This window comes from Pelophylax lessonae, assembly GCF_965119305.1.
Source record: "Pelophylax lessonae genome assembly, chromosome: 6".
NCBI classification, from domain to species: Eukaryota; Metazoa; Chordata; class Amphibia; order Anura; family Ranidae; genus Pelophylax; species Pelophylax lessonae.
The window spans coordinates 312,357,442-312,372,335 of NC_138773.1; the positions used below are offsets into that span (position 1 = coordinate 312,357,442).

Consider the following 14,894-nt stretch of genomic DNA (forward strand, 5'->3'; position numbering starts at 1 on the left):
CGATAGAACACCTTTGGGATAAATTAGAGCGAAAACTGCGAGCCAAGCCTTCTTGTCCAATATCAGTACCTGACCTCACAAACGCGCTTCTGGAAGAATGGTCAAACATTCCCATAGACACACTCCTAAACCTTGTGGACAGCCTTCCCAGAAGAGTTGAAGCTGTTAAAGCTGCAAAGGGTTGGCCAACTCAATATTGACCCTACAGACTAAGACTGGGATGCCATTAAAGTTCATGTGTGTGTAAAGGCAGGCGTCCCAATACTTTTGGTAATATAGTGTATGTAAATAATGGACCAAACATCTAACAAATGTCTCTGTCTTATGTAAGGTGATAAAAATACCATATTCTATCCACATATCTTTATTATATTAATAAATATAGATATTAATAGGACCAGTACCCTCTATATCGGTTATCATTCCAGAGGGATGGTTTGATGTGTTCCCACCAGGGATGACCATAACTTATCAAAGGATTTAATATTTAGTGTAGGGCTGCAACTAACGATTATTTTCATAATCGATTAGTTGGCCGATTATTGTTTCGATTTATCGACTAATCGGATAAAAACCTCAAAAAATAAAAAGTTGGTGTATAATTGAGTTAATATTCTTGAATATCTATATGCAGTGGTAAATATAAATATCCAGCTATATAGTTGGATATCTAATCCACTCTGAGACAGATATATGTATTATTAGAGGTTTAAATGTGGTACATATCAGACTCCGAGATCAATATTTTTAAAAGACCTAAAACACTGTTTTGCAAATTTGCTGACCGGATTGGTATATAATATTCATGATAGAACCCCTTATTAACCACTTTACCACCGGAGGATTTTGCTGTCTTCCGTCCAGGCCACTTTTTGCGATTCGGCGCTGTGCGACTTCAACTGACAATTGCGCGGTCGTGCGACGCCGTACCCAAACAAAATTTACGTCCTTTTTTTCCCACAAACAGAGCTTTCTTTTGGTGGTATTTGATCACCTGTGCGATTTTTACTTTTTGCGCTATAAACAAAAAAAGAGCGTTTATTTTGAAAAAATAACAATATTTTTAACATTTTTTTAATATGAAATTCCCCCCAAAAAAGATGTAAAAACCAATTTTTTAAAAAATTTATGGCCAATTTGTTTTCTGCTACCTATGTTTGGTAAAAAAAATCGCAATAAGCGTATTTTGATTGGTTTGCGCAAAAGTTATTGCGTTTACTAACAAAGGGAAAGATTTTTGTAATTTTTGTTGTTTTTTTTTTTTAAACGCGTAATGGCGGCGATCTGCGTTTTATTTTTTTTTTTTGTTTTTTTTTTTGCGGGACTGCGACATTGGGGCGGACAGATCGGACCCTTGACTGACATTTTTGACACTTTTGGGGTTACCAGTGACATTTCTACAGTAATCAGTGCTCTACATATGCATTGTTACTGTAAAATGACACTGGTAGTGAAGGGGTTAACTTTATTTGAGAGGGAGGGGTTGGTGTGTGTGCCTAGGGGCGTGATTCTAACTGTGATTGGCTGTGGCTTGAGGTGTAGGAACAATGATCAACGGTCCTACATAGTAGAACTGTATGATCACTGTTCTTACACAGGTGAGAATGACAGGCGGCTTTGCTTACACTAGCCGTCTGCCTTTCTCCGGTGTCACAGACGATCGTGAGTGCCCGGCGGACATCGGGTCCACCGGGCACACGCGCGGGGGGGGTCCGTGACCGAGCGGGAGCGCGCCTCCGGCGGCGCGCACTCGCTCCCCAGAGCCTCACAGGCTAGTGACGTACCCATACGTCACTTTGCCTGTGAGGGGCTGACCGCCGCAGTATATGTACTTGGGGCGGCCGGCAAGTGGTTAAGTTGCAGTGACTTCAGAATAGTTCCTTCACTTAGCACTGTGCTACTTTTACTGGTAATTGCGTCATCATGCAACGCTGTACCCAAATTAAATTTATATCCTTTTTTTTTGTACACAAATAGAGATTTCTTTTGGTTGTATTTAATCACCTCTTTAGTTTTTGCGATATAAATGAAAAAAGACCAAAAGGTTTGAAAAAATATTTTTTGATTTCTGCTATAAAACCTAATTGATTTCTGCTATAAAATCAAATAAAAAAAATTCTTCATAAATTTTGAACAAAATGTATTCTGCTACATGTCTTTGGTTAAACCAATCCCAATAGGTGTGTATATATATATATATATATATATATATATATATATATATATATATATACAGTATATATATATATATTTTTTTTTTTTTTTTAATTATTTTTATTAATTTCGTAACAAGAAAATACAAACCACACAAGAAAAATGTAACAAACAGTCAACACCTTAAAACACAAGGTGAGATTATACATTTAAACACAGTGTAAAACCAGCCCAACCCCAATGCCTTAGGTGTATATTGATTAGTTTGTATAAAAGTTATTGCTTCTATAAACTATGGGATATATGTTGTTTTTTTTTTTTTTTTTTTTGTTTATACTATAAATAGCAGTGATTAACCACTTTACCACCGGATGTTTTTGCTGTTTTGCGTCTGGGCCACTTTTTGCGATTTGGCACTGTGCAACTTTAACGGACAATTGCGCGGTCGTGCGACGCTGTACCCAAACGAATTTGACTTCCTTTTTTCCCACAAACAGAGCTTTCTTTTGGTGGTATTTGATCACCTGTGCGATTTTTTTTTTTTTTTTTGATCATGCGTTATAAACAAAAAAAGAGCGTCAATTTTGCAAAAATAACAATATTTTTCACATTTTTTTTATATGAAATTCCCCCCCAAAAAAATGTAAAAATCTAAATTTTTTATCATTTTAGGCCAATTTGTTTTCTGCTACATATTTTTGGTAATAAAAATTGCAATAAGCGTATTTTGATTGGTTTGCGCAAAAGTTATTGTGTTTACTAACTAAGGAAAAGATTTTTGTCATTTTTGGTGTTTTTTTTTTTTTTTTTGAGTAATGGCGGCAATCTGCGATTTTTTTTTTTTTTTTTTCGGGACTGCGACATTGCGGCGGACAAATCGGACCCTTGCCTGACATTTTTGACACTTTTGAGGGTACCAGTGACATTACTACAGTAATCAGTGCTATATATATGCACTGTTACTGTAATAATTACACTGGCAGGGAAGGGGTTAATTTTTATTGGAGAGGGAGGGGTTAATGTATGCCTGGTGCTTACTAATGTGTGTGGGGGGAGGGGACTGAGTGACACAGGGACAGATCGCAGGTTCAGCTATGCTGTATCTTGCAATCTGACCCTGCCTGTCACTTAGGAGATCCGCCCGCTTTGTTTACACAAGAGGGCGGATCTCCACACTCAATTCCCAGACGATCGGGGAAGAGCATCGGTGATCACCGCCGCTCCTCCCCTGGCCCGACTCCCGCTGTGACTGAATACAGCGGGAGCGAGCCTCCGGCAGCGCGCGCCGATGAGAGAGGGAAATGTCTGGGGACGTAGGTCTACATCGCCAGACGATAACGAGCCACTTTGCCTCAGTAGCAGCTCAGTGAGCAGTGGCAAAGTGGTTAATGACCTATAAAGCCACTATGCTGTGAAAAATCTGACTCTGGGTGGAACTGACACTGACATTACCAGTGACACTAATAAAATAATCAGTGCCAATACTACACACTGTCACTGTACTAATGACACTGGCTGGGAAGGGGTTAACATCTAGGCCAATCAAAGGGTTAAATGTGGGCCTATCAATGCGTAATGGGTACTGATTTTACTAACACATCTGTTTGTTTCTCATCCTTGCTTTGCAGGGATAGGAAACAGAAAGATTGTTCCCTCTGTACAGATTGTCAACACAGGGGGGGTCTGGGCTGTGATTGGTCACAGCCGATCAGCAGTTCTGGCCAGTAATTAAATAATTATTGGCCAGGACTTGTTGGCAGACTCTCGCTGTGTACAATCACAGAGCGTGTCAGCGGGGGGGGGGGGGGGAAGGGGGGGGTGCGCATGCGTGTGCTCTAAACCTGGAAGCAGGCAGCAACATACCAGTACGTTGATTTGCCTGTATGGACCACCCATCAGCAGTACATTGTGGGCGGGCGGTCCAGAAGTAGTTAAAGACCCATAGGTCAACTTGGGGTGTCCTCCAGGAAAAAAAAGAGGGAGGGGGGAGAGCCCTTATAGTGTAGTAACTACAACCACACAGCCTGGCTTGGTCCTGCCCCCCCCACTCACAGAATTTGATTGATAGCGGCAGAAGCCAGTGGCTCCTGCAGATGACTTTGTTTTCTGTGAATGCAAGGAGAGAGACGTTGCTGACGGGCACAGCACTGGAACTAGTGAGGAATCAAATAAGTTTAAAGTGTAAGGGGGGGGGGGGGTGATACGACTACTGGGACATTTTTTACCTCAAAGCGGAGTTCCACCCAAAAGTGGAACTTCCGCTCATCTGCTTCCTTCCCCCATCTGGTGCCACATTTGGCACCTTAGGGGGAAGAGGGGAACAGGTACTCCTCCCCACTTCTGGGAGAAAGCGATGTGGTGCCGTCCCTCGGAAGCTCTGCCCCCCTCCTCCTTCCCCCGCCACTGAGCCAATTAGAATGCGCAGCGCGCTTTGCACATGCACAGTAGGTAACCGGCTGTGAAGGCAAAAGGCCGGTTTCCCTTAGAACAAATGGCGGCGGCAGCATCAGGCAGCCGATCCGAAAATCGGCTGGGGTGCTGACATTGTGGGCATTGCGGGCTACCTGGACAGGAAAGTGTCTATATTAGGGATCCTCAATCTTCGGCCCTCCAGCTGTTGCGGAACTACTCATCCCATGAGGCATTGTAAAACTGACATTCACAGACAGGACTAGGCATGATGGGAATTGTAGTTTCTAAACAACTGGAGGGCCATCGTTTGAAGTCCCCTGGTCTATATATTAAAAGTCAGCAGCTACAGTATTTGTAAAATATTTGTAGCTGCTGACTTAAATATTTTTTTCCCCCCCAGCTGGAACACCACTTTAATACAGGGAATGCATTAAAGCGGAATTCCACCCAAAAGTAGAACATCCGCTTATATGCTTCCTCCCTCCCCTCTGGTGCCATATTTGGCACCTTTCGGGAGGGTGGAACGGGTACCTGTTTTTGACAGGTACCTTTCCCCACTTCTGGAAGACAGTGCCGCAGCACTGCCCCTCTGTAGTTCGGCCCCCCTCCTCCTTCCTCCGCCGCCGGGCTAAAAAAAAGCGCAGTGCACTTGCTTCATTGCCTGGTTCCCTTACCCTGAATGGCAGCACCCGAGAGCCAATACAAAAATCGGCTTCAGGTGCCGGCATCGCGGGGACCCTGGACAGGTAAGTTCTAATATTTAAAAGTCAGCAGTTACAGTAATTGTAGCTGCTGACTTTTATTTTTTTTTTCCTGGGGGGGGGGGGGGCGCGAAACTCCTCTTCAAGTTAAAAAAAAGAAAAAGTTCTGGCCTTAGAACCACTATAAGTGTTTTGGTCATGTCCCCCCCCCCCCTTTCTCTATGCTCCTCAAGCCTGCAGTCTCACCTATCTCTGGGCTTGTCCTGTCATATCAATCTCTTTTTGTAAGCGAGGTCTCCGTATTGTTAATGAACCTCCTTGCTTGTTTTACAGTGGAAGCCATTTTCCGCATCCAGCAGGTAGAAGTGGAGCCTCTCCCCAGGTGGGTAGTGCAGGCCTTCGCGGCTCAATTCGAGAAGACGTCTTTAAGTCGTGCCGAGATCCCGGATGTGGACCTTTCTTCCGTGGATTCGAAACTTGACAGCAGCTTGATGCCATTCCAGAGGGAAGGTGTCAGGTAAGTACCAGTTGATGCAGAGCTTTATTTGTCATTATTTTGTTTGATATCTCTGGGATTGCTGTTTAAGAGTCGGTTCACACTGGGGCGACACGACTCTGCACGACTTCGGGAGGCGACTTGTCAGTCCCGTGCACCACGACTTCGGAGCGACTTGCAGGGACTTCACATAATGGAAGTCTATGCAAGTCGCTTCGAGGTCGCCCCAAAATAGTACAGGACACTTTTTCTAAGTCGGAGCGACTTGTGTCGCTCCTATTAGAACGGGTCCTGTAGCGGTCAATGGACCGTGAGGGAGTGCGACTTGTCAGGCTGACAAGTCGCCTGACAAGTCGCGCTAATGTGAACCGGCTCTAAAGGGACCCATTCAGGGCAAAGTAACCACTTTATACTCTCTTTACTTCATTGATCCCTTGCAGTTCCTTCCTCTATCATAGCTACCACTAAAATACCCAGTTTCGGGAAATGTTGGATCTCACATAGAGTGGTGACATCACCTCCCTCATTGTAACAGTGCTCATGCCTAGCCATTAGTCTTTAGACTCAAGCACTGCATTGTGGGAGGAGGTCACATGTTCCCCCATAGTTGGAACCACTGGGTATTTAGCAGGGGCAACCACAGAAGGAATGGGAGCACTGGAGAGGTGAGTGATCGGGGTGGGCTTTGTACAGACTGTCTGACGTTTGTTTAAAACTCCACTCCACAGTGATGAAGGGTTTGAACTCATTGGGCTTGATTTACTTAAACTGGAGAATGCAAAATCTGCTGCAGCTCTGCATGATAGCCAATCAGTTTCTAACGTCAGCTTGTTCAATTATGCTTTGACCAAAAAAACGTGGAAGCTGATTGGTTTCTATGTAGAGCTACACCAAAATTAGCTCTCTCCAATTTTAGTAAATCTCCCCCATGTATTGCTCAAATGGTCCCCATTCTGATGAATTCCTCTTCTCCTGACAGCAGGATACTTGGGTTAAATTTTTACTGTGCTATGCTGTAGAGCAGGGGTCTCCAAACTTTCTAAACAAATGAACAGTTTACTGCTCTTCAGACTTTAGGGGGGCCATAGTAAACAATGCATCTTTGGTATTTGGTGGAGAAATAGTGCCCATCATTGGTGTCAGTTATAGGAATAGCATCCCATCATTGGTGTCAGTTATAAGAATAGCATCCCATCATTGGTGTCAGCGATAGGAGTAGCTTCCCATCATTGGTGTTAGTGGGAGGAATAGTGCCCCATCATTGGTGTCAGTGGGAAGATTAGTGCCCCATCGTTGTTGTCAGTGATAGGCATAGCATCCCATCATTGGTATTAGTGAGAAGAATAGTGCCCCATCATTGGTGTCAGTGGGAGGAATAGTGCCCCATCATTGGTGTCAGTGGGAGGAATAGCATCCCATCATTGATGTCAGTGGGAGGAATAGTGCCCCATCATTGGTGTCAGTGGGAGGAATAGCATCCCATCATTGATGTCAGTGGGAGGAATAGTGCCCCATCATTGGTGTCAGTGGGAGGAATAGTGCCCCATCATTGATGTCAGTGGGAGGAATAGTGCTCCATCATTGATGTCAGTGGGAGGAATAGTGCTCCATCATTGGTGTCAGTGGGAGGAATAGTGCCCCATCATTAGTGTCAGTAGAAGGAACAGTGCCCCATCATTGGTGTCAGTGGGAGGAATAGTGCCCCATCATTGGTGTCAGTGGGAGGAATAGTGCCCCATCATTGGTGTCAGTGGGAGGAATAGTGCCCCATCATTGGTGTCAGTAGGAGGATTAGTGCCCCATCATTGGTGTCACTAGGAGGAATAGTGTCCCATCATTGGTGTCAGTAGGAGGAATAGTGCCCCATCATTGGTGTCAGTAGGAGGATTAGTGCCCCATCATTGGTATTATTTGAAGAAATTGTGTCCCATTGTTGATTTCAATGGAAGGAAAAGTTCCTCAAGGGCCAGATCTGGCCCCTGGGCCGCAATTTGGAGGCCACTGCTGTAGGGCATAGAGTGCTGCCCCTCCCAACCCCGTTGTGCATCCTGATCACCAGGTGAAAACAGAGGTGAAGAAGCCTAAAAAAGAAAACGAATGCAGCCACCACATCTGATGATTGGTAAGCTGCAATATATAATATTTTTGGTTTTGGGTTTAATATCGTTTTAAGAAACCAGTGCAGAGCAATGATGAGCAGCCCACACTGTATATAGACAGGAAGGGGCTATAAAATACTCAGCATTTGAGATGCAAGTAATGATGAGAAAAAAGTGAACATGGGATTTTATATTTATTATTAAAAAAATAAAAATAATATAATTCTATAACAAAATGAATAATAAAAAAATCACAGCAATTTTTTATTATACACAGTGTTTAATAAACTGCATGTCATAAAGTTGGAGTTTAGATGTACAGTAAAACCTTGGATTGCGAGCATAATTCGTTCTGGAAACATGCTTGTAATCCAAAGCACTCTTATATCAAAGCGAATTTCCCCATAAGAAATAATGGAAACTCAGATGATTCGTTCCACAACCATTTATTCATAAGTCCTTCAGTTTATAGTCCATATAAAAAGATTATAGCATTGCGATAGGTTGCATAAAATGTCCATCCACAAATAGCCGCTTCCATAAGGGGATTAGTAGCAAAATCCAGCAGGAGCTGCAGAGTATCAAAGAGAAGAGAGGTGTCTCGTGTAGCAATATGGTTCCTTTTAATGAAGGTTCAACATTTAGCAACTCACATGGTTGATGAATAAAACAGGCACATCTAAGTATGCAGGCATCCAGGGTAAAGCTGTCCACATGGACTATCTTCTGCACCGCCAGCTGCCAGTCTGTAATCCTGACCGGGAAGACCACCCTGCAGTAAAGCGATCTGAAAGCGAGGGGCAGCATGGAAGGGATAACGTAGATGTCGGTGCGGAGGATGGTCTATGTGGACAGCTTTACCCCGGATGCCTGCATCCTTAGATGTGCCTGTTCCAATCATCAACCATGTGAGTTGCTAAATGTTGTACCTTCATTAAATGTAACCATATTGCTACACTTAGAGGCGCCTCTCTTCTCTTTTATACTCAGCTGTGACTTGAGGCTACTTGTATATCAAGACATCGCTTGTATATCAAGTCAAAATTTATTTGAAAATTTTGCTTGTCTTGCAAAGCGCTCTTAAACCAAGTTACTCTCAAACCAAGGATTTACTGTACTTTAAATCTGCAGATTTAAGAGATGCAAATGAATGCAGTCCTGTATTTATACACCAATAAATGTATTTTTCACAAATTCTAGCAGTGTAACTATTATATTATACAGAATTTATAAAACCGTCTACGCAGTACTTTACAATATGGAAGGAAACCGCGCAGCTGCAATACAATAAGAGGGTTGGGAGGGCCCTGTTTATGGGAGCTTACAATCTAAAAGGAAGGGGCAAATGATAACAAAAATCACAGATTTAAGGCAGCCCATTCATTTCAGTGGACTGTCCTTCACCAGAGAAAGGTGGAAAAATCCCAGAGGCTGCATTCGCATTTTGCATCTTATAAATTAGCGCAAAATCATAATCATAGGGCAGCCAATTGATTTTAATGGGCTTCCCCTATGGGTAAGAAATGTGGCGAGGTAGTTTCATGTACATTTTTAAACATTGAACTTTGTGCATTTTGCCGCATATGGTACGTGCATTTTTTTTTTGCGCAACAAGCGTGCGTCTTTTTTGCTGCATTAACAATCCATGATAGTGCAAGCATGAAAGCTGTTTTGCATGCGTTTTATAAATGCACAAAATCACTTGATTTGACGCAATTTCACGAAATGCTAAGTTGTGAATCCAACCCCAAATATTTAAATATAAACGCTGCGCTCAGATGAAATACTCTTAAGCAGCCCGCACAGAATATAGGATACAAATGTACAAACTAAATGTAACACAAATAGTTAAAACATATCACAAAACAAGTGTATCATAATGTCCACATTTCAGGCTTCAAACATAAAGATATAAAACTGTAATTTTTTGTGAAGAATCAACAACAAGTGGGACACAATCATGAAGTGGAATGAAATTTATTGGATATTTCAAACTTTTTTAACAAATAAAAAAACTGAAAAATTGGGCGTGCAAAATTATTCAGCCCCCTTAAGTTAATACTTTGTAGCGCCACCTTTTGCTGCGATTACAGCTGTAAGTCGCTTGGGGTATGTCTCTATCAGTTTTGCACATCGAGAGACTGAAATTTTTGCCCATTCCTCCTTGCAAAACAGCTCGAGCTCAGTGAGGTTGGATGGAGAGCGTTTGTGAACAGCAGTTTTCAGTTCTTTCCACAGATTCTCGATTGGATTCAGGTCTGGACTTTGACTTGGCAATTCTAACACCTGGATATGTTTATTTGTGAAGATTTTGCTTTATGTTTTGGATCATTGTCTTGTTGGAAGACAAATCTCCGTCCCAGTCTCAGGTCTTTTGCAGACTCCATCAGGTTTTCTTCCAGAATGGTCCTGTATTTGGCTCCATCCATCTTCCCATCAATTTTAACCATCTTCCCTGTCCCTGCTGAAGAAAAGCAGTCCCAAACCATGATGCTGCCACCACCATGTTTGACAGTGGGGATGGTGTGTTCGGGGTGATGAGCTGTGTTGCTTTTACGCCAAACATAACGTTTTGCATTGTTGCCAAAAAGTTCTATTTCGGTTTCATCTGAGCAGAGCCCCTTCTTCCACATGTTTGGTGTCTCCCAGGTGGCTTGTGGCAAACTTTAAACAACACTTTTTATGGATATCTTTAAGAAATGGCTTTCTTCTTGTCACTCTTCCATAAAGGCCAGATTTGTGCAGTATACGACTGATTGTTGTCCTATGGACAGAGTCTCCCACCTCAGCTGTAGATCTCTGCAGTTCATCCAGAGTGATCATGGGCCTCTTGGCTGCATCTCTGATCAGTCTTCTCCTTGTATGAGCTGAAAGTTTAGAGGGACGGCCAGGTCTTCGTAGATTTGCAGTGGTCTGATACTCCTTCCATTTCAATATTATCGCTTGCACAGTGCTCCTTGGGATGTTTTTAACCTTGGGAAATCTTTTTGTATCCAAATCCGGCTTTAAACTTCTCCACAACAGTATCTCGGACCTGCCTGGTGTGTTCCTTGTTCTTCATGATGCTCTCTGCGCTTTAAACGGGCCTCTGAGACTATCACAGTGCAGGTGCATTTATACGGAGACTTGATTACACACAGGTGGATTCTATTTATCATCATTAGTCATTTAGGTCAACATTGGATCATTCAGAGATCCTCACTGAACTTCTGGAGAGAGTTTGCTGCACTGAAATTAAAGGGGCTGAATAATTTTGCACGCCCAATTTTTCAGTTTTTTTATTAACAAAGTTTGAAATATCCAATAAATTTCGTTCCACTTCATGATTGTGTCCCACTTGTTGTTGATTCTTCACAAAAAATTACAGTTTTATATCTTTATGTTTGAAGCCTGAAATGTGGCAAAAAGTCGCAAAGTTCAAGGGGGCCGGATACTTTTGCAAGGCACTGTATATAAATATAAACGCTGCGCTCAGTTCAAATATTCTTAAGCAGCCTGCACAGAATATAGGATACAAATGTACAAACTAAATGTAACACAAATAGTTAAAACATATCACAAAACGAGTGTATCGTAATGTCCATGATGATTAAAGTTCATATTAACCACTTGAATACCGTAGGATGTGCATGGACGTCCTTAGATCGAGGTGGTTATACTGGGATGATGCCTGCACCAGCCGTGGATTGTGAAGTAGATTAGAGTGTCCAAATCACTTGATCACTTCTGTGGGTGGCAGAAGGGCCCCCCTCCAAATGCCACTGCCATTTCCGAGCTTTGCCGTCCAATCAACACCCATCATTTTATTCTATAGGGCTTCTGATAAAAAAAAAAAAAAAAATATATATATATATATATATATATATATATATATATGCACACTATATTACCAAAAGTATTGGGACGCCTGCCTTTACACACACATGAACTTTAATGGCATCCCAGTCTTAGTCTGTAGGGTTCAATATTGAGTTGGCCCACCCTTTGCAGCTATAACAGCTTCAACTCTTCTGGGAAGGCTGTCCACAAGGTTTAGGAGTGTGTCTATGGGAATGTTTGACCAATCTTCCAGATCATTAGTGAGCTCAGGCACTGATGTTGGAGAGAAGGTCTGGCTTGCAGTCTCCGCTCTAATTCATCCCAAAGGTGTTCTATAGGGTTGGGGCCAGTCAAGTTCCTCCACCCCAAACTCGCTCATCCATGTCTTTATGGACCATGCTTTGTGCACTGGTCCAAATCATTTGGTGGAGGGGGAATTATGGTATGAGGTTGTTTTTCAGGGGTTGGGGTTGGCCCCTTAGTTCCAGTGAAGCGAACTGTTAAGGCGCCAGCATTCCGAGACATTTTGGACAATTTCATGCTCCCAACTTTGTGGGAACAGTTTGGGGATGACCCCTTTCTGTTCCAACATGACCAGTGCACAAAGCAAGGTCCATAAAGACATGGATGAGTGAGTTTGGGGTGGAGGGACTGGCCTACACAGAGTCCTGACCTCAAACCCATTGAACACCCTATAGAATACATTTGGGATGAATTAGAGCGAAGACTGTGAGCCAGGCCTTCTTGTCCAACATCAGTACCTGACCTCACAAGTGCACTTCTGGAATAATGGTCAAACATTCCCATAGACACACTCCTAAACCTTGTGGACAGCCTTGCCAGAAGAGTTGAAGCTGTTATAGCTGCAAAGGGTGGGCCAACTCAATATTGAACCCTACGGACTAAGACTGGGATGCCATTAAAGTTCATGTGTGTGTAAAGGCAGGCGTCCCAATACTTTTGGTAATATAGTGTATATCTGTAGTGTCTGAGCTGTGGATAGAACCAGTGACGGATGAGCGCTCGCTGTCTGCAGTGCCCGGAGTTAATGCAGCGTTGTTATTAGTTCTGATCACACAGGGAAACTATTGCTTTTATGCACTGCAGGAGAAACATTTACAGCCAAAGGGGTAAATGAGGTGGAAGAGGAAAGGGCCATTTAATGCATAAACATGCTGGAAGGACGTGTCGGGCTGTGAAAACAGACATGCATGGGCAAACTGCGGCGTGCTGGTTGTTGGTGGACTACAAGTCCCAGCATGCTTTACCAAGGAATCAAGTCAGTGCGCACCACATGGCCGAAAATGATCAGTATTTATTTTTCTCTTGTTGACTGATTACTCATAGCGGGGGGGGGGGGGGGGGGGGCTGGACGTTCGGAAATGATCTCAGGTCTAAAAATATTTTGTTACCTAATTCTTGTATAAACTTTCACGCTTCTATGAATATGAACGTGCTGCGAGCGCTGACAGCTGCATAGTAATAGCTGAGATCAGCCAGCCGACCCGCCCTGCATGTTATCAGCAGAGGTCTCCTGAGGTTATACCGGCCCGCCATTGTATAAGTGGGCCGATACTAGAATAGCAACCCATAATATTCTGACTGTCCAGTCAAGACTGCTAATAAATCTGCTTAACCACTTCAATACCGGGCACTTAAACCTCTCTCCCCCCTCCCCCCCCCCCCCCCCCCCCTCCTGCCCAGGGTAATTTTCAGCTTTCAGCACTGTCACACTTTGAATGACAATTGCGCGGTCATGCAACTCTGTATCCATATGACATTTTTATCATTTTTTTTCACACAAATAGAGCTTTCTTTTGGTGGTATTTATTCACCACTCGTTTTTTTTATTTTATTTTTTTGCTAAAAACGTTTCTGTTTAGGAAGTTTTGCAAATAAATAATCTTTCTTCATAAATTGAGGTTAAATGTATTCTGCTACATTTCTTTGGTGAAAATAACACAAATCAGTGTATATTAGGAAAGTTATAGAGTTCACAAACTATGGTGTGTATCTATCTATCTATCTATCTATCTATCTATCTATCTATCTATCTATCTATCTATCTATCTATCTATGTAGAGATATATATATATATATATATATATATATATATATATAAATATATATATATATATATATATATATATAGATAGATATAGATAACTTAGTCCCGGTTCACACTATTGCGATGCGGGAACACTGCGAATACTGCGTGTTCCCGCATCGCTTTTGCAGCACAGGAAGTTCACACTGCCATATGCGAATCGCTGGGGGTGTCAATTCAAAGTTAACGACACCCCCAGATCATATCGCAGTGCGATCTGAAAGTTTGCACAGGAATTGGACCGCACTGGTGTGAACCACTATGGGATCCGATTCTGCTGCGGACCAAAAAAGAAGAGTCCTGTGCGAGTTCACTGCGATTGCGATGCAAATTCAGCCATAGAGATCGACCCATTATCGGCAAAGCCGATATATCGAGGGCCAATATGCACTTTCCCCGATATATCGGAATCTCCTTTTAATTTACAGATATTGCCGATATTTCGAGAAAGTGCTTGTATTCGGAGTGATGGCTGCAGCTAGAGGCATCACCCCGGTATCGGCGTCCATAGCCGATGGTCGGCTGTCTTGTAATGACAACCGATGTGGATGAGAAGCCGCTCGGCTGTCATTACAAGGAGCGGGAGGGGACGTCCCCCCCCCCTTGCCGCCTTCCGCGGCTCGCTTTGGTCTTCCAAAGACCCGGGAATCCTACCTTCACCGCCGTCTGACCCGAAAATCACTTCCGGCCAAATTCAAAAACTTACAGCATTCCAAACAGCCAAACTTGGCGTTTTGAATGCTTTTAAGTGCAGAGGAGGGGTTTAGTTTTTGACCCCCAGATCCCTCCATCACAGTACCTGTAGACATTTAAAAAAAAAAAAAAAAATTTTAATGTCTGAAAATATCGGCAGATACCGATGTCTGATTACCAAAATATTGGTATCGGCGGTAAAAAAAACGATATCGGTCGATCACTAATACAAACTGTATGGCTGAATTCGCACTGCACAGACATCGCATGTGATTTTAGGAGCAGTGCGGTGTGAATCACATGCGATGTCTGTCATCGCAATAGTGTGAAACAGCACTTAAAATTTATCAATCCTGATGTACTGACACGCTATCTCATTGAGGCCCAAAAATGCCAGGGCAGTACAAATATCT

The 14,894-nt window shown here is 42.9% G+C and overlaps 1 protein-coding gene across 2 annotated transcripts in view; it reads left to right on the forward strand.

Annotated features, from left to right (window-relative positions):
• Positions 1-14,894, forward strand: part of SMARCAL1 (SNF2 related chromatin remodeling annealing helicase 1) — a 109,527-nt gene that overhangs the window by 42,373 nt on the left and 52,260 nt on the right. For both annotated transcript variants that reach the window (XM_082262242.1, XM_082262243.1), the window contains exon 6: positions 5,601-5,784. In XM_082262242.1, coding sequence (XP_082118368.1) covers positions 5,601-5,784 — 184 coding nt within the window. The remainder of the gene's footprint in view (positions 1-5,600; positions 5,785-14,894) is intronic.